The sequence below is a fragment of the Pelophylax lessonae genome (assembly GCF_965119305.1).
Source record: "Pelophylax lessonae genome assembly, chromosome: 3".
NCBI lineage: Eukaryota > Metazoa > Chordata > Amphibia > Anura > Ranidae > Pelophylax > Pelophylax lessonae.
The window spans coordinates 520,762,936-520,783,099 of NC_138770.1; the positions used below are offsets into that span (position 1 = coordinate 520,762,936).

A 20,164-nucleotide genomic window follows, 5' to 3' on the forward strand; every position below is an offset into this window, starting at 1 on the left:
TATCCATACTGATCATCACAGACACTTCTTGGCAAGGTAGTGCAACTGTATTGGGGGAGATTTGGAGAAGTTAATCTATGAACAATCGATTTTTAAACGCACCCAGTGTCTGTACTACAATACACTGGCAACACAATGACTCCACTTTGATATCAAATAGAGCAGCATTGATTATTATGTGGCAGATAGAACAAAACTTAAAAAAAAAAAAAAATACGGATTTGATTAATCCAGATCAGGAAAATAAAAATATACCGTTTTGTATTACCATTGATCATCTACTGATCTAGGCGATGGTCAATACCTTCCTTCCTTAAAGGAAATGGAGTATGAGGAAATCAAAATTCATATATTAAAACGTGGTAAGTATTTATATTTATTTAAACTTCTCTTACCCCCATTATTCACAGATACTCTTCAAAACATTTATCAAAAAAAAAAAAAAAAAAACTCTAATAAATTTCAGTAGTTCTACTGACATCAGGGAAGCCATTACATTGTTCCAGTTTCCTTTGGACAAACAAAAACAATTCATATAAAGAAAAAAAAATGTCTAATACAACCCATGAAAAAAGATTTTGATCTTGTACACCAAACTGTTTCTCAGGGTTCTGCATATTATCTCAAAACTAAAATAAAGCGTTAGGGTAAAAGGGATGGAGGAGATAGAAATGACAATTTCTCTAGGTTAAAAAAATGTACACAGTAGGAAATTATATATATTTATATTATGTACACAACCAGCAAAGCTAATCAAGCACAGGCTCTTGCTCTTTTTTAATAGTTGCTAGCATAGAATGCTCACTGTCTGCTGGTTCTGAGTCCCCACTACTTAACAAGATTGACTTTCCTTCATCTTCAAGAGCAAAGACATCTGAGTTTTGGCCTTGGCACGTATGTTTTACCACCTCGTTAGGCGTGGAGAACGTTTTGTCGCACAAGTTGCACTTATAACGTTTATTTGTTTGAACCAGCATGTTGTCTAACTGGCTGCTGTCATCAAATGAACAGAGTTCCAGAGTCTGCTTGTCGACCACTGTGTAGGTGTCAGAACTCTTTAGGCATACGTGTCTAGCAGCTTGATTGGCCCTGCAGAAACTCTTGTCACAGGTGCTACACTTGAATGGCTTGCCCGTGTGGATGTACATGTGCTCTCTCCAATGGCTTTTCTGAATAAACTTACGCCCGCAGATAGTGCACTCATACTTTCGACGTTTCACTTCTCTTTCTTGGTCAGCTTGCTCTAAGTTATCTATATCTGCAATATCGGACGGTGGCGGGGTCTCAGCCTGCTGCTGACCATCTATTATTGGCGAGTCTGAGATCTGAGCCATATCACTGTCACTTATCATGCCAGTCTCGGTTGTCTCCATGGATTCCTTTCCCATCTCTGACCCATTATTACAGAAGGAAGGGGAGACACTGGCCTCTGTCTGCCCAGCTGTGGAGCTAAATGGCATTCCTGTGTGAAGCTGAAGGTGTTCACGCAAACTGCTCCTCAGGTTAAAACGGCGACCACACAAGTGACAGGCATAATATTTGGGAAAGCTTCCGTTTCTCTTCATGATGCTTGGCTTGACGTGAGCGATTGTGAGGGATGTATTTTGCTCCTCGCTTGGTGATTCCTCCATGCTATTTTCTTCCAGCGCAGAAGGAGCAGGGACAGAAGAGGTAGGCTCTGGAGACAATGGAGCATGCACTGGCTCAGAGAAAGTTAAATTTGTTCGGTTTGCTGCTGGCAATGAAGACGGGAGTTGATTTAACTGTACATTGTCTGATGGTGTTTCCTGATTCAACCTCGATGTTTGTGGTCGAGTTTCTCGTGTAGTCTTCTCAGATGCATTGGTAACCTTTGTTGGTGGCCTGATCTGATGATCTGCAATCTGGATACCATAGAGAGAAGATGCAAGTGGGAAAACCTGATCTGCATGAGAAAATCCACCATGACTTGCAAGGCTGGCCTCTTGTATTAAAGGAAAGGCATGCAAAAACTTTATGCCTTGCTCAAGGCGCACAGGATCAATAAGCTGAGGGGCCATTTTTCCAGTATACATCAAGTGTAAAAGATAGCTGAAGATATCCGGCTGGATGTCTGTCGATTTTAAACGTACGCATTCACTGCAGAAACAAATTAAACACAATGGTCAGAAAAATCTTGCAGACATCAAAAATACACTGCACTGTTTTTTTTTTTTTACATGTTCTCTGTTCCATATAAATCCAGACAGACAAATAAATAACACTACAGGCAGTTCCCCTGTACATCCAACTTACATATGACTCATATTTACAAACGGGGGGGGGGGGGGCAACAGGAAGTGAGGAAATCTACCCCTAGGAAGGGAAATTCACGCCTGTAAGAGTTATCATGGGAAAAAGGTGTCTCCACTGAAGCTTTATCACCAGTCCTTGTTTCTACAACAACCCAAAATTTTCAAAATCCAATTGTCACAGGGGCAAAAAGTGAGAAGAAATCTTCTGAACAGGGCCACAGACATCAAAACAATGGTTAATATGTGATCCAAAAAAACATAAAATTTATTTTTACACTTATAAAAGTACCTGTTCCAACTTACATACAAACCTACAGAACCTATCTGGTTTGTAACCAGGGGACTGCCTGTAGTAGATTATGCAGTTTATCCCAATAATTATTATTATTTTTTTTTTTTTTTAGAGAGCAGGCTTCACAGAACTGCTCCATTGGAGTACATGGGGTTGCCATTAAATGGGAAAAACTTACAATGCACAGCAAAAAAAAAAAAAAAAAAACCCAATCAAGCATTGCTGTAAATTAACTAAAGGGCAGTGCCAAAAAAAATATAAAATTTACACAAAAAATATCAAAAACTTCAGCTTTGCTAAAGCCCCGTACACACGTACCGATCGTCGGCGAACGATCGGCCGTCTTTTGTCCAGGGCTGTCGGTGTCTGTTGAAAAGTGCAAAAGACTGCACAAGAATTTTGTCCGCCGACTACAGCCGACTGCAGAAGTGATGTCATGTAATGGTTAACTTTCCCTGTGTTTTTTCTTTTCTGAGAATGCCCAGTCTTGCAAATCTGCGGTCTGTCGGCCGAAATCTGTACTGACTGGCGAACAATCGGCCGTTCTGGTGTCGGCATACAAAAATTTTAATGCTTGCATGACAGATTCTTTTCGGCCGAATGTGCGCTGTCGGAGGCATCATACTAACAAGCCTACAATCGGCAGATCGGTCGGCGGCCGAAGCTTTTCGGCCGACGATCGGTACGCGTGTACGGGGCTTTACTCTCCCCATCCACCTACAAGTCTACTAGGCAAACTGCAAAACTTGTAGGGAATTGCATTTCATATTCCCACTACCTTCAGTTGTTTAAGTATTACAAACACACCTTATTCCCTATAGACAGGTGAAATTTCTCAAAATGAGTGATTCTGAAAGGAGAAAGAAATCAGAACGGAATTCATCAGTCACTTGTGCATTTCTCTCAGTGATATTCTGCTAGACAGAAGGATGGAGATGGTTTTAATAAGAATCTACAGAAATGTATGTGCTAGATAAATTTTACTGCAGCAAGCAGTTTTTTTTTTTTTATAGCTTTGTTCAGCCGGCAATAAATATACTAAGGAACTTGCCAAATTCTCACTTCCTTTACAGTACACTCTGTGGTGGCACAATATGGGGCTTTTGGTGCCAAAATGAAAATAAATAAATAATATAATGTGTTTCCCAAGTTATCCTGCCCCCAGAAAAATTATACCTCCTATCAATTTAACCCTAAAACTAATCTCCTAAAATATTTAGCACTCAACTGCAAAGAACTTAAAGTCAACCCTTCTTAATTCAATTCCTTGAAATTCACACTTGTCTCGAGGCTAAATGTCTCCATCACCGCGTACAACTGATGGAATAGAATAGACCTACAAAACACAGTTAGAAAACACCATTAACTGCATCTACAAGGTCTACAGTCTAACTCTAGACCAGTGGGGTCTCCAAACTGGGGCAGGATTCAGCTCTTTGCTTGCTTTTATTCGGCCCTTGGAGCATTATTCCCCCACTCTCACCAACAGTGGGACATCGTTGCTGCCACTGACAATAGGGCACTATTCCTCCCATTGACATCAAAGATGGCACACTATTCTTCACATTGACACCAATGATGGCACACTATTCCTCACATTGACACCAATAATAGCACACTTTTCCTCCCATTGACACCAATGATAGCGCACTATTACTCCCATTGACACCAATGATAGCGCACTATTACTCCCATTGACACCAATGATAGCGAACTATTCATCCCATTGACACCAATGATGGTGCACTATTCCTACCCGAATACCAATTATGGGGCATTGTTTACCCCCTCTGATGCTAGGACATTTCTATTTGCATTGGCCATAGTCCAGCCCCCCAAAAGGTAAAAGGACAGTAAACTGATCCTTTGTTTAGAAAGTTTTGGAGACCCCTGCTCCAGACCTTCATCAATTAGCAGTCTAGACCTGGTTCAGTGCACCAAGCACCAGTACAGTATATTGGAAGACTGGCACTCTGCTAAAGTGAACTGTAACTTAAACCGAGAGCTCATTTACTGCATTCGCAAGAAAAAATATTGTATTTCACTGAGCCTTATTCACACCATTATGTTGCTTTTATGTGGCGAAAAAAAAAAAAAAAGGCAGCATGCTGCACTTTTATGCACCAGAACAGATGTGAACACACCAAAACACATGTAAAAATATTAAATAATACCTAAAAAAACAACTTACAGAAAACACATATAAAGAACAGCACACTGAACACATGGTTTGTGCTCTAAACTAGCACTTAAAGTCTATTTAACCACTTGCCTTCTGTGCACTTAAACACCCTTCCCATCCAGACCAATTTTTAGCTTTCAGCGCTCTCACACTTTGACTGACAATTGCGCGGTCATGCTACACTGTACCCATATGAAATTTTTATCATTTTTTTCACACAAATAGAGCTTTCTTTTGGTGGTATTTAATCATCTCTGGGTTTTTTATTTTTTACAAAAAAAAAGAAAAAAGACAGAAAATTTTGAAAAAAAAAAAGGTTTTTCTTATTTTCTGCGAGTAAATTTTGAAAATAAATAAATTTTTCTCCTTCACTGATGTGCGCTGATGAGGCGGCACTGATGCGCACTGATAGGCACTGATGAGGTGGCACTTATGGGCACTGATGAGGAGGTACTAATATGCCGCACTGATAGGCGTCACTGATAGGAGGCACTGATAGGAGGCACTGATAGGAGGCACTGATAGGCGGCACTGCTGAGCACTGATAGGCGGCACTGCTGGGCACTGAGAATTGGCACTGCTGGGCACTGAGAGGTGGCACTGCTGGGCACCGAGAGGCGGCACTGACGGGCGGCACTGATGGGCACTGGCGGATGGCACTGATGGACACTGACGGGTGGCACTGATGAGCAGCACCATCAGTGCCCACACTCAGTGCCCATAGTGCTGCCAGTCAGTGCTCATCAGTGCCTAGATGAGCAGGCACTGATGGGCACTGACTGGCAGCACTATGGGCACTGATTGTGGGCACTGATGGGGGGGCACTGTAGGCGGGCACTGTGGGCAATTTGTGTATGTGTTTTACCTCTTGTAATCAGGGCACTAGTGATCGGTGCCCTGATTACATTTCTTCTGTGTCCCTGGCGCTGTGAGGCTCCCCCTCCTTCCTCACACTGCAGGCTCCGTGTGAGGAAGGAGCGCCGGCGATGAGAGATGATCTCATATGCTTACATATGAGATCATCTCTCATTGGACGGTCCGATCACGTGGTGAATGGCCGCTGTGATTGGCCATTCACCACGATCTGTGATCGGCTGTGTCCAAGGGATACGGCCGACACAGAATTTCCCCGATGCGCGCTCTCGGGAGCGCGCGGGGAGACTGCTTCTGGGAGGCCGTTTAAAAACGGCCTCCCGAAAATTCGAGTACGCGCTGCAGCCGTATATAGGCTATAGCGCGGACCGGAAGCAGTTAAAAAAAAAAAAAAAAAAAACATTTGTTGGATTGAGGCTCCGTTCACATGTAGGCGTTTTTGGAGCGTTTTTCTGCTCACTGATCAGCTCTCAAAACGCCCAACAAGACAAATCCCATTCATTGCAATGACCCCTGTTCACATCTGAGCGTTTTGACGCCCTAAGGAAAACGCCCAACGCTCAAAAAAGTACTTGAGCTTCTTTTTGGGCAGATCATAGGCGTTTTGTCCCATAGACCTCAATGTAAAGTGATATTTGGCGTTTCACAGGCGTTTAGTTGCTCCTGATCAGCTCAAACAGCACAACTCTCCACGCAGCTCTCTACCCAGCTCTCCACCCCCTTGGCATGCCTCTGCTGTGAGCACATTTTCCTGAAACATGGAGAACAGCAGTTAGGCAGTTTAGGTGACCAGACCCTGCCATACCAAGGTGACCGTAATGAACTTTACTGACTTAGCCTGCTGCCATACCAGGGTGACCGTAATGTAGTTTAGGTGAACTGACTCTGCTATGCCAGGGTGACCGAACTCAAGGTGACTGTGAACTGACTCTACTATGCCAGGGTGACCAAACTCTTCCATGCCAAGGTGACCGTAACGAAGTTTAGGTGAACTGACTCTGCTCTGCCAGGGTGACCAAACTCTTCCATGCCAAGGTGACCGTAACGAAGTTTAGGTGAACTGACTCTGCTATGCCAGGGTGACCAAACTCTTCCATGCCAAGGTGACCGTAACGAAGTTTAGGTGAACTGACTCTGCTATGCCAGGGTGACCAAACTCTTCCATGCCAAGGTGACCGTAACAAAGTTTAGGTTAACTGACTCTGCTATGCCAGGGTGACCAAACTCTTCCATGACAAGGTGACCGTAATGAACTTTACTAACTTAGCCTGCTGCCATACCAGGGTGACCGTAACGAAGTTTAGCTGACTTAGCCTGCTGCCATACCAGGGTGACCGTAACGAAGTTTACAGTGAACTGACTCTACTATGCCAGGGTGACCAAACTCTTCCATGCCAAGGTGACCGTAATGTAGTTTAGGGTAAATTGACTCTGCTATGCCAAGGTGACCGTAATGTAGATATATATATGGAATCAAAAAACACCATTTTGAAGCCCTAAAACCCAATAAATGCCCCTAAAAAGTGCCTAGGGTTCTGGATCATGCCCCAGGGACTATGAATCAGGCAAAAAAAAGTTCTTAAAAATTGTCGTTTTTGATAGAGAGCCAATTATTGAAAAAATTAAAAAAAAAATTAAAAAAAAAAAAAGATTTCTTTGGATTTAGTGTCTGGGGGGTCTAAAAAGTGTACATGTGAAGTTTCAGCTCTGTAGCATGTCCAGAACCATAAAAAAAAAAAAAAGATCATGCAGAAGAGGAGGTCCCTTGGAGGTCCAATGCAGAGGAGGAGGTCCCTGGGAGGTTCCTTTGCAAATGTTGTAAAAAAAACACTCTGCTTTTCCATTGGTCACCTCATTACACAAAAAAACCTGTTAAAAACGCCCAAAAAAACGCCTGTAAAACGCTTGCAAAAACGCCTATAAAACGCCTGAAAAACGATAAACAAACGCCTGAAAAACGCCAACGCCTACATGTGAACGGAGCCTGAGTGTGGAAGACAGACTGTTTTTTTACTGGATTTTCTCTCACTTACAGTCATGGTGGCAATGATTTCACCAGACAGGGACGAAGGTAACATCTGCAACAAGTATACAAAAAAGCTGGCAGATTCTAGCCTGCCCCGTGTTTGCAAAACAAAAAGCGTTTTATTTCTATCTGCGTTGCTGTTGGAAATTTTGCTCACTCCCTGTCTGGTGAATATAATGAGGGGGGGAATCTCTGTAATGAAGACCCAAAATATTAGATAAGCTGAACAGCAGCTTTAATCCTTACCCACTCTTTCTAGCCATTAAAAAAAATGGCTAGGGCAATTTAAAGTGGAACTAAGCTCTCTCGATCAACATTAACTATTTTTAGTCCTTATGCTGCTAGCATTAGTAAATTGTAATAACATACAGTGTCTCACAAAAGTGAGTACACCCCTCACATTTTTGTAAATATTTTATTATATCTTTTCATGTGACAACACTGAAGAAATTACACTTTGCTGCAATATAAAGTAGTGAGTGTACAGGTTGTATGACAGTGTAAATTTGCTGTCCCCTCAAAATAACTCAGCCATTAATGTCTAAACCACTGGCAACAAAAGTGAGTACGCCCCTAAGTAAAAACGTCCCAATTGGGCCCAAAGTGTCAATATTTTGTGTGGACCATTATTTTCCAGCACTGCCTTAACCCTCTTGGGCATGGAGTTCACCAGAGCTTCACAGGTTGCCACTGGAGTCCTCTTCCACTCCTCCATGATGACATCATGGACCTGATGGATGTTAGAGAGCTTGCGCTCCTCCACCTTCCTTTTGAGGATGCCCCTCTGATGCTCAATAGGGTTTAGGTCTGGAGACATGCTTGGCCAGTTCATCACCTTTACCTTCAGCTTCTTTAGCAAGACAGTGGTTGTCTTTGAGGCGTGATTGGGGTCGTTATGTTGGAATACTGCCCTGCGGCCCAGTCTCCGAAGGGATCATGCTCTGCTTCAGTATGTCACAGTACATGATGTTTACATTCATGGTTCCCTCAATGAACTGTAGCTCCCCAGTGCCAGCAGCACTCATGCATCTCCACACCATGACACTCCCACCACCATGCTTGACTGTAGGCAAGACACACTTTGTACTCCTCACCTGGTTGGCACCACACATGCTTGACACCATCTGAACCAAATAGGTTTATCTTGGCCTCATCCGACCACAGGACCTGGTTCCAGTAATCAATGTCTTTAGTCTGCTTGTCTTCAGCAAACTGTTTGCAGGCTTTCTTGTGCATGATCTTTAGAAGAGGCTTCCTTCGGGGACGACAGCCATGCAAACAAATTTGGTGCAGTGTGCGGCATATGGTCTGAGCACTGACAGGCTGACCCCCTACCCCTTCAAAATCCGCAGCAATGCTGGAAGCACTCATACGCCTATTTCCCAAAGACAACCTCTGGATAGGATGATGAGCACCGTGCACTCAACTTCTTTGGTCGACCAAGATGAGACCAGTTCTGTGTGGCACCTGTCCTGGTAAACCGCTGTATAGTCTTGGCCACCGTGCTGCAGCTCAGTTTCAGGGTCTTGGCAATCTTATTGTAGCCTAGGCCATCTTTATGTAGAGCAACAATTCTATTTTTTTCAGATCCTCAGAGAGTGCTTTGCCATGAGGTGCCATGGCGAACTTCCACTGACCAGTATGAGAGAATAAGAGCGATAACACCAAATTTTACACACCTGCACCCCATTCACACCTGACACTGGGGAGGGAAAATTGATAATCGGGACCAATTTGGACATTTTCACTTGGGGTGTACTCACTTTTGTTGCCAGAGGTTTAGACATTAAATGGCGGTGTTGTTATTTTAAGGGGACAGCAAATTTACTATGTTATACAAACTGTACAATCACTACATTGTAGCAAAGTGTCATTTCTTCAGTGTTGTCACATGAAAAGATATAATAATATAGTTACATAAATGTGAGGGGTGCACTCACTTTTGTGAGATACTGTATATTATATTTACATGTATGAAACTTTTTTTTTTGTTGCTTCTTGGTTTCTGGCATAGATCAAAATGAGAACATATATCTCAGGAGCCTTCATGGGCATTCTTTTCCTTTTATCTGGAGAAAGGAGTTTCTCAGCTAAGCACACCCTCCTGCCAGCATGTTTGAGCTAAAGGCAGATGCATTCCAGGAAGTAAAATCTACATGAATCATCTGCCCTTTCTCAAGATGGCCACGGCTAGAAATTATAGCAAGGTATTTTTTAAAGTGATTTCTCAACAATATAAAGCATGAAGACATGGATGGATGAGTTTGCTTTATATTTTTTAAAAATAATTAAATCGGGTTCTCAGTTTGTGGTGCTCAGATATAGTTAAATTCTGTTTTAAGCTACAGATGAACTGTATGGCCAATCCTGAACAGTTTAAAGCAGTATATTTCTTTTTTAACTTTGTAAAAGTGAAACTTTTACAAGGTGCGTGTGTGTGGCAGCTTAGATGTGACTTGTCCCTCTGCAAATTCAAACCTTTTGAGGGTTAACATTGAAGTCTATGGCCCTCAAGTTGCAAGTCGGAAAGAGTGTAAGCGAGCGCTTAGAGAAACTAGCAGCTGGCACAAACAAGGTCACAAGCCAACCTTATAAGATAACAATGAAAGACAATAGTGCATGCTCAAATTAAATATATAAAGTGACACAAAAATATGAAATCATAAGCCAAAAAACATAACGAATACAGCAACATTAGAGTACACTAACCCTGCTTTATTCGTTATGTTTATTGGCTATGATAATTTCATATTTATGTGTCCCTTTATATATTTAGTTTGAGTCCTGCACAATTGTTTTTATTGCATGAAGGTTGGACCAAAGTAGTGCATGAACTACTTTGAAGTCACTGCAACTTTAGGTCACACATATATGAATGGTTATCACTGGAAAACATGGGGTACAACTTGTCATGAAATTTTGATGTCCAAAATGGTATGACAAGTCATACAAGTGTGAATGGTGTGTTAACATATGCTCTAAAGCTAAGTCAATGGTTCTGAAATTACCCAAAGATAGCATTGTATTTAACGAATATCAGACATATTACCTTGTTTGATGAACAAAGAGCATTTTGAAATAGTTGGAAAATGATGCAAGGACCGACTTGTGTGCCTTAAAGTAAACATCACCAATGGCTACTGTGCAGTCACAGAGAAACCCAAATTCTCTCTGGGCATTTAGCTGTTGCAGAAGTATAAGTCCATGATTGGCCAAATCCATCTTGCTTCAATGGAGCCTGAAAACACAAGATACAAGAAAGGGTTCTATTTACATAAGTGGTAAAATGACTTGTTTTGCCCACCTACTGTATCTCTCCCAATTACTAGTCTCTAAAAATGTAAAACCTTTGCTTCCCTGAAACAGAAAACAAAGCATAATAATCTGTCGGCCCATTTCTTTTCCCTCTCAATTTCAACACCGCCTTGTTAAGCCTGTTCAGCAATGAACACTTACAGCAGGGTCAAATTCCTGTGTCCTATGCAGGTTCCTTCCTCTGACCTTTATCTCAATGCAGGACTCAGCAGTGACAGGAGTTGGAGGAAGGAAAGAAGGTGACCAAGGGTGCATGTCCAGAAACTTCTAGAAGCATCACATGCCGAAGAATCTTTCCAAGACTGCAGTACTGCAAATGGAGGACAGGTTGGAGAAACGGCTGCCAGAGGGGTGAGTATATTCTGCTTCTAATTGCAGGGAAATGCAGGTTTTAACCACCTCCTTCCCAAACCTATTCTGACACTTCGCTCCTACATGTAAAAATCTTTTTTTTCTTCTAGAAAACTACCGTATATACTCGAGTATAAGTCGACCTGAATATAAGCAGAGGCCCCTAATTTTACCACAAAAAAGTGGGAAAACGTATTGACTCGAGTATAAGCCTAGGGTGGGAAATGCAGCAGCTACTGGACCACCATGAGACACAAAACAGGGGCTGCCGGCATGGTACAGGAGATGGCGCAGGTCATGGTATAGGTATGGCACAGGTCATGGTAAAGGCATGGCACAGTAAGTACAGGCATGGCACAGTAGGTACAGGCATGGCACAGGAGATGCAGTGCTGCGGGCATGGTACAGGAGAATGTCCTGTACCATGCCCGCAGCACTGCATGAGGAAATGCAGGGGCTGCGGAGGAGTCTCACTTACCTTTCGGTGAGGCGCCTTCGATTTAAAAATCGTGCCGCCCGGTGCCAATACGTCACCGCGAATGCGCCGCCGATGCTCGGGAAAGCCCGTACACGTTCGGCTATTCTCGAGCATGCGCGGTGACACGTCGGCGCCGGGCGGCGCCATTTTTAAAAAGACAGTGAATCGAGTATAAGCTGAGGGGGGCATTTTCAGCATGAAAAAACATGCTGAAAATCTCGGCTTATACTCGAGTATATACGGTACTAAGAACCCCCCAAACATTATATATATATTTTATCAGTGATCCTATAGAATAAAATGGTGTGTGTTGCAATTTTTTATGTCACACGGAATTTGCGCAGCGGTTTTTAAAACACTTTTTTTTGGAAAAAACAAAAAACAATAGTGAGCCAATTTTTTGTATAATGTGAAAGATGATGTTACATTGAGTAAATGATACCCAACATGTCACTCTTTAAAATTTGCTTTTGCCCATGGAATGGCGGCAAAACTACAGTGCCTAAAATTCTCCATAGGCGATACTTTAAACGCCTTTACAGGTTACCAGTTTAGAGTGGCACAGGAGGTCTGGTGCTAGAAATATTGCTCTCACTTTGACGCTCATTTGCACATAAGCACGGTGGGACGGGGGCGCTTAATTTTTATTTTTTTGTACAAACTTTATTGCTATCACAAAATAGCATGGGCCACGACAGGTCCATTAGACACCAAATCTCCCCTCTGGCCCCCCATGCAGCTGATCATACCGAAATCTGTCTGATCAGCTGCTTTCCTGGCCAGTAAACAAAGGGGCGGAACCGGAAGTGACAAATACTGCACCCGGTTTCTAAGGTTACAGAGAGAGGGGGAACTACCACAGTTACTCTTTCTATGTACAGGGCAGCCATTGCCGTTGGCCGCATCGTTCTTGAGATGGGACCAGGGAGCCCGGGAGAGTGGGACCTCCTTTCGCCACCCACAGAAGTGATTGAGTGGATTATTTAGCCACTCTGATCACTTCTGCATTGTAGAGAATCACTGGCTGACAACAATGTTACTAGGTGGAAAGCCTGCCGGCATCATCCCGGTATAACCACTGAAACCAAAGGACGTACAGGAACATCCTTGGGTGGGAAGTGGTTAAAATTGTAAGTCCTGACTGAGTTTTTTTTTCCATATTAGCAAAGACACAGATACAGAACATAACCTCCAAACTTCCCACAAACTGTATTTTGTTAATACTTTTTTGTGCAACAATGAAAACTAAATAATATTATAAAGTCGCGCTGAAGATGATCAAACAATGTTCAAATTGTATCAAACTTTAGATAGATTGTCCATAAAGTCCATGGAAACCAAATGTTAGAAAGTGACTTGTGGAATATCCATATGAATGGGAGGCTTACCAGAAACCAAATAAACATGTGCCAAATGAGAACACAATCCTGACGTTTTCACCAAGGACACTCCACAAAGGATCTCGTGGTCCAGACCAATCCCACTCGATGGTGTAGTTATATGCGGGATAAAAGTGAAAACGCCATAGCGTAAAACCAAACAATAGTGGGGTAACAAAAAATGTGGATAGCACTAACTCGAGATATGAATCACCACAGTGCCAAAAATTATCAAATGAAAAAGAAAGGTAAAAGAATGAAAAACCTCCACCGACAAATCCAATAGGTACTTCTTACCAAAAGTAGAAATTAAAGAAGCATGAATTATGTTGTGATGTGAACAGACCCCTCCACCAACAGGACTGCGGCTTACCAGATAGCTATATCCAAAATGCCCATAGGGGATGCAAAGATCACAAACATGCTGAGACTGTATCACCATATGTCCTAAACGACCTTACCAGATGATGATAGGTGGTAAGCGAATAGCAATGACTGGCGTCGTATGCCGGAAAAGCGTAAAGGTAACTTCGATAACGTCATCTCTGACGAAACGCGTCAGATCAAAGCGTGCTGACGTCACCTTCATTAGCGTCTAGGAGTACGGGCGAGCGGAGGCGTCCGGCCGGCGGCTGCATTCCTCTCCCTTGCTGTTCTTTCTCGTCTGCACTGTAAGTGTGATTCTTCTTTTGTTTGCAATAAATTGTGGGATTTTACGCTATTGGCGCCCCCTCTTTTATTTCATGTTTGAACATTCACCGTATCCTGAGCCACCACGGCCATAAGGGTCTCCCATTCCGGCATACGCCAGTCATTGCTATTCGCTTGCCACCTATCATCATATGGTAAGGTCGTTTAGGACATATGGTGATACAGTCTCAGCATGTTTGTTTGTGATCTTTGCATCCCCTATGGGCATTTTGGATATAGCTATCTGGTAAGCCGCAGTCCTGTTGGTGGAGGGGTCTGTTCACATCACAACATAATTCATGCTTCTTTAATTTCTACTTTTGGTAAGAAGTACCTATTGGATTTGTCGGTGGAGGTTTTTCATTCTTTCACCTTTCTTTTTCATTTGATAATTTTTGGCACTGTGGTGATTCATATCTCGAGTTAGTGCTATCCACATTTTTTTGTTACCCCACTATTGTTGTTTGGTTTTACACTATGGCGTTTTCACTTTTATCCTGCATATAACTACACCATCGAGTGGGATTGGTCTGGACCACGAGATCCTTTGTGGAGTGTCCTTGGTGAAAACGTCAGGATCTGTGTTCTCATTTGGCACGTGTTTATTTGGTTTCTGGTAAGCCTCCCATTCATATGGATATTCCACAAGTCACTTTCTAACATTTGGTTTCCATGGACTTTATGGACAATCTATCTAAAGTTTGATACAATTTGAACATTGTTTGATCATCTTTAGCGCGACTTTATAATATTATTTGTTCTTTGGGGTGTTAGTCACACTTGAAGTCGCTGCTTACACACATTTTTGTGGATTAGCGCAGTTGTTTCTTTTTATTCTATTCTGTTAATGAAAACTAAAACCCATGCAAAAACTGTAAATAAGCAAACTTACATTATTAACAATATATATATATATATATATATATATATATATATATATATATATATATATATATATATATATATATATATATATATATATATATATACACACACACACGGGTTAGAATAAGTATTGAACATGTTACCATTTTTCTAAGTAAATAGATCTCTAAAAGGTGTGATCTGTTTTCATCCGATCTCCCATAGAGGAGAGCGGGGATCTGACAGCTCTGTCTCTGCAAAGTAAGCGGAGACAGAGCAGTCATCCGCCTGCTCGATCCCCGCTGAGCAAAACAGAGTCCGCCGGGCGGATAGCCCGTGTGAAAGGACCCCAAGAACGGCCCAGCCAATCGCCTGACTTAAATCCAATAGAAAATCTATGGAAAGAACTAAAGATCAGAGTTCATAGAAGAGGCCCATGAAACCTTCAAGATTTGAAAAGATTCTGGTAAGCGACCACTCTAATATTGTTGGTGTTGCACACAAAGGGGAAGACTGGCTCTCCTACACATGCTGGGATTTGTGGTGTTCATTTCCTATTGAATATGCTTTCCTGTGTCACTGAAATCCATTTAAATACAGTTTTTTTTCCTTCTTTCCTGTTTTCTTTTTGGACACTCATGGACTTGTTTGCTTAATTGTATTTATGAAATTTATTGTCAAAGATACATTTTTGTGTTTTCATCATTATTTAATAGCGCTGCACTTTATTAGGATTTGAACATGGTTTGTGTGAAAGACTGGGCCAAAATCATACCTGAGCAATGCATGCAACTAGTTTCTCCATACAAGAGGCGTCTTGAAGATGTAATTACATTACATATTTCCCTGTGTCCTTCCAATTTATTACCCATAACTCAATTTCTAACCATATTTTTTTCTGTATGTATGGATTGCATTTGTTGTTACTGACATGTGGTGCAAATTTCATGTCAATAGCACCTTTAGGCTCCGTTCACACGTATGCGTTTTTGGCGAGTTTTTCTGCTCTAGGATCAGCTCTCAAATGCCCAACAAGACAAATCCTATTCATTTCAATGGCCCCTGTTCACATCTGAGCGTTTTGACATTGTGAGCAAAACGCCCAATGCTCAAAAAAGTACACAAGCTTCTTTTTGGGCAGATTGCAGGCGTTTTCCATTGGTCTCTATTCAATCTAAAAACGCCTGCACAAAAAACGCCTGTAAAAATCGCGGAAAAAACGTGCGAAAACGCTACGCTCAGGTGTGAATGTAGCCTTAGAAATATATTCACTTAGAAAAATGGTGACGCGTTCAATACTTATTTTACCCGCTGCAGTATACATATACACTCACCGGCCACTTTATTGGGTACACCCGTTCAATTGCTTGGTAACACAAATTGCTAATCAGCCAATCACACGGCAGCAACTCAATGCATTCAGGTATTTAGAAGTGGTGATGAGGACATGCTGAAGTTCAAACCAAGCATCAGAAAGGGGATTTAAGTGACTTTGAACGCTATATGGTTGTTGGTGCTAGACGAGCTGGTCTGGGTATTTCAAAAACTGCTGATCTACTGGGATTTTCACACACAATCATCTCTAGGGTTTACAGAGAATGGTCCAAAAAAGAGAAAATATCCAGTGAGCGGCAGTTGTGTGGAGGAAAATGCCTTGTTGAACAGTAACTCAAATAACCACTCGTTATTACCAAGGTATGCAGAATACCATTTCTGATCGCATAACACATCGAACCTTGAAGCAAATGGGCTACAGCAGCAGAAGACCACACAGGGTGTCATTCCTGTCAGCTAACAACAGGAAAATTCAGACAGGCTCACTAAAATTGGACAATAGAAGTTTGGAAAAACATTGCCTGTTCTGAGGAGTCTCGATTTCAGCGTCGACACTTAGATGGTAGAGTCAGAATTTAGTGTAAACAACATAAAAGCATGGATGGATCCTGACTTGTATCAATGGTGGTGGTGTAATGGTGTGGGGGATATTTTCTTGGCACACTTTGGGACCCTTAGTACCAACTGAGCATTGTTTAAACCCCATAGCCTACCCGAGTATTGTTTCTGACCAGGTCCATCCCTTTAGGACTACAGTGTACCCATCTTCTGATGGCTACTTCCAGCAAGATAATGCCCCATGTCACAAAGCTCAAATCATCTCACCACTGGTTTCTTGAACATGACAATGAGTTTACTGTACTCCAATGGTCTCCACAGTCACCAGATCTCAATCCAATAGAGCACCTTTGGGGTGTGGTGGGATCGGAGATTCACATCATGGATATGCAGCTGACAAATTTGCAGCTAGTGCATGATGCTATCATGTCAATAAGGACCAAAATCTCTGAGGAATGAGTCCTAACACCTTGTTGAATCTATGCCATGGAGAATTAAGGCAGTTCTGAAGGTAAAAGAGGGTCCAACCCAGTACAAGCAAGATGTACCTAATAAAGTGGCCAGTGAGTGTGTATGTATATTAGAGCTGCACGATTCTGGATAAAATGAGAATTAGGATTTTTTTTTGCTTAGAATAAAGATCACGATTCTCTCGATTCTCGGTGTAACATCATCTTTTACATTATACAAAAAAAATACGACTTCTGTGCAAATACAGTGTGACATAAGATTGCAACGATCGCCATTTTATTCTCTAGGGTCTCTGCTAAATATATATAATATTTGGGGGTTCTAAGTAATTTTCTAGCAAAACTACTGATTTGTAAGCAACAAGTGTCAGAAAAAGGCTTAGAACGAAAGGATACATTGCAAAATATTGTGTTTATGGTTATCTGGCAGCCTTAACAATAATAAACATTTTTTAGAGGCTTTTTTTTTTTTTTTTACAGCTGTGAGTGAGCAGAGAACGGCTGTATGAATCAAGGACATGCCGTTTTAAGATCGCGAGATTGGTGAATCGACATGCCCAACCCCCGCCTTTATCTCACGAGGGTAGCTAACTGGTTCACGCATTCCTCACATAAACAGTTGATTTCACTTGAACAGGAATTCTACATCTTTCCTCTACAAGGCCAGTCATAGACAATCTTGGACCATTATCCCTCCCCTGCTAAACTCCCAACCATTGGGCCTACTTCAGCAGTAGCAGCTAAGTATTTTCTGGAACCCCAATTCTCCCCAACCCCCTCACCCCAATAATTCGGCACATGGAATTTCTAGAAAGGTACTGGAGGCAAACTGGACACATAACTTCTTCTAGGTGAAATAGCTATCTAAAACCCATCATATTTGAATTAATTTAAAAGGCAATTTCAAGCTGGACAATAATAAACATGTTAACGCTCTGTAACCTGTAGGTATTTGAAGATATTACTTGAAGATAATACTTTTAGAAACTGTATTTGTGGAAGGGCAGCTGCATGTTCATAAACCAACGACATCCCATTGGCCACCCCTCAAACCTCTTGATTGGTCAAACTATTTCTGTCACCACCCCTCCGCAAGTTTTCTAATTAGAGCCCTGCAGGCGCAGCAGCTGATTGATAGTTAAAAAACCACTCCCATACAGATTCACTCGGCACATGGACACAGACAAACTAATACAGCTATTTGTTCAGAATTGAAAAAGGTAGGAATCTGCAAGAAAGTCTTTAAATATTCCAGCAATGTACATAGATCATCCAGAAGGAAATGTGTGTTTTCCTCAACAGAAGTAGTTACTATAAGATTTTAGTGATTGTACTTTAAGTCCCGGTTCACACTACCGCGACTTGTCAGGCGACTGGTCAGCCTGACATGTCACGGTCCATTCTGTGCTACGGGAACCATTCTAATAGGAGCGACTCAAGTCGCTCCGACTTAGAAAATAGTTGCTGTACTACTTCTGGGTGACATCGGAGCGATTTGCATTGACTACCATTATGTGAAGCCCGTGCAAGTCGCGCCGAAGTCGCGGTGCACACGACTTCACAGGTGGCCCCCGAAGTCGGATCGCCATAGTGTGAACCGACACTTAAGGCTAACTTCACCTTTAGGCTCCGTTCACATGTAGGCGTTGGCATTTTTCAGGCGTTTGTTTATCGTTTTTCAGGCGTTTTTGCAAGCGTTTTTTTGGGCGTTTTTAACAGGTGTTTTTGTGTAATGAGGTGACCAATGGAAAAAGATGGGTTATACTTACTGATAACTCCTTTTCTAATAGTCTTCCAGGACAGCCCATGAGACCTTAGGCTCCTCCCCCAGGGACAGGAAACACATTCCAAAATTCAAATAAAAGGCGGTGCCTTAGTCCTCACCTTCAGTATTTCATGAGAACCGTAGGACACCCTGTAAAACATATACATAGATATATATATACACATATCATTTATACATAATACCAGATAAATCGGGTGGGAATCCGGCTGTCCTGGAAGACTATTAGAAAAGGAGTTATCAGTAAGTATAACCCATCTTTTCTCAAAGTCGTCTTCCAGGACAGCCCATGAGACGATAAGCAAGAAACTTACCAGTCTAGGGAGGGACCACTGCCTGGAGCACCTTTCGACCGAACGCCTGCTCCTGAGAAGATAGGAGGTCCAGGCGATAATGTCTAACAAAGGTCGAAAAGTTAGACCAGGTAGCTGCCTTACAGATTTGTTCTGGAGAGGCACCGGCCCTTTCAGCCCAAGACGTGGACAGTGCTCTAGTAGAGTGTGCAGTAATGAAAGGTGGAGTCACCTTTTTCACCATATAGGCTTCTGTGATAGCCTGTTTGATCCATCTAGCTAAGGTTGCCTTAGAAGCTTTTTCCCCTTTATGGGGGCCGGAAAATTGTAAAAACAAAGTATCATTCTTCCTGAAGGTTTTAGTCACCTCCAGGTATCTCAGAAGGGCTCTTCTGACATCCAAACAACTAAATTCTCTTTCTTTATTGTTGTTTGGGAAATTGCAAAAGGAAGGAAGGACTATGTCCTGAGTCCTATGAAAAGAAGAGACCCTCTTGGGCAAAAATCCTGGATCTGTTTTTAGCACAATCCTGTCGTCAAAAATCATAAGAAAAGGTTCTCTGATTGAGAGAGCCTGTAATTCGCTAACTCTTCTAGCCGAAGTAATAGCTACTAAAAATAAAGTTTTTAGGGTGAGCATTTTTACTGACAGGTCTACCAAGGGTTCAAACGGACTGGTAACCAAAGCCTGGAGTACCAGGGATAGATCCCAAGCTGGACACGTTTTAATCCTGGTTGGCTTTGTCCTGGCAATTGCTCTGAAAAAGGCATTCACATTAGGGTCTTCTCTAAGGGAGAACCGAAGGAAGACACTAAGGGCGGCAGCCTGTACCTTTAAGGTCCCTAGGGAGAGACCTTTGTCTATGCCTTCTTGAAAAAAAATCTAAGATAGTTGGAATATCTGGGGAAAATCTCTGATTCTCCACCATCCAAAAATGAAATTTCTTCCAACTTTTTGCATATATTTTCCTAGTGACCGGTTTTCGACAGCTGGTCAATGTT

At 42.1% G+C, this 20,164-nt stretch overlaps 1 protein-coding gene across 1 annotated transcript in view; it reads right to left on the reverse strand.

Moving 5' to 3' along the window:
* Positions 1-543: 543 nt before the first annotated feature.
* Positions 544-20,164, reverse strand: part of ZBTB2 (zinc finger and BTB domain containing 2) — a 30,863-nt gene continuing 11,242 nt past the window's right edge. The window contains exons 2-3 of the mRNA XM_082252608.1: positions 10,696-10,884; positions 544-2,118 (exon numbers count right to left, since the gene is read on the reverse strand). Coding sequence (XP_082108734.1) covers positions 750-2,118; positions 10,696-10,868 — 1,542 coding nt within the window. The 5' untranslated portion in view covers positions 10,869-10,884 and the 3' untranslated portion in view covers positions 544-749. The remainder of the gene's footprint in view (positions 2,119-10,695; positions 10,885-20,164) is intronic.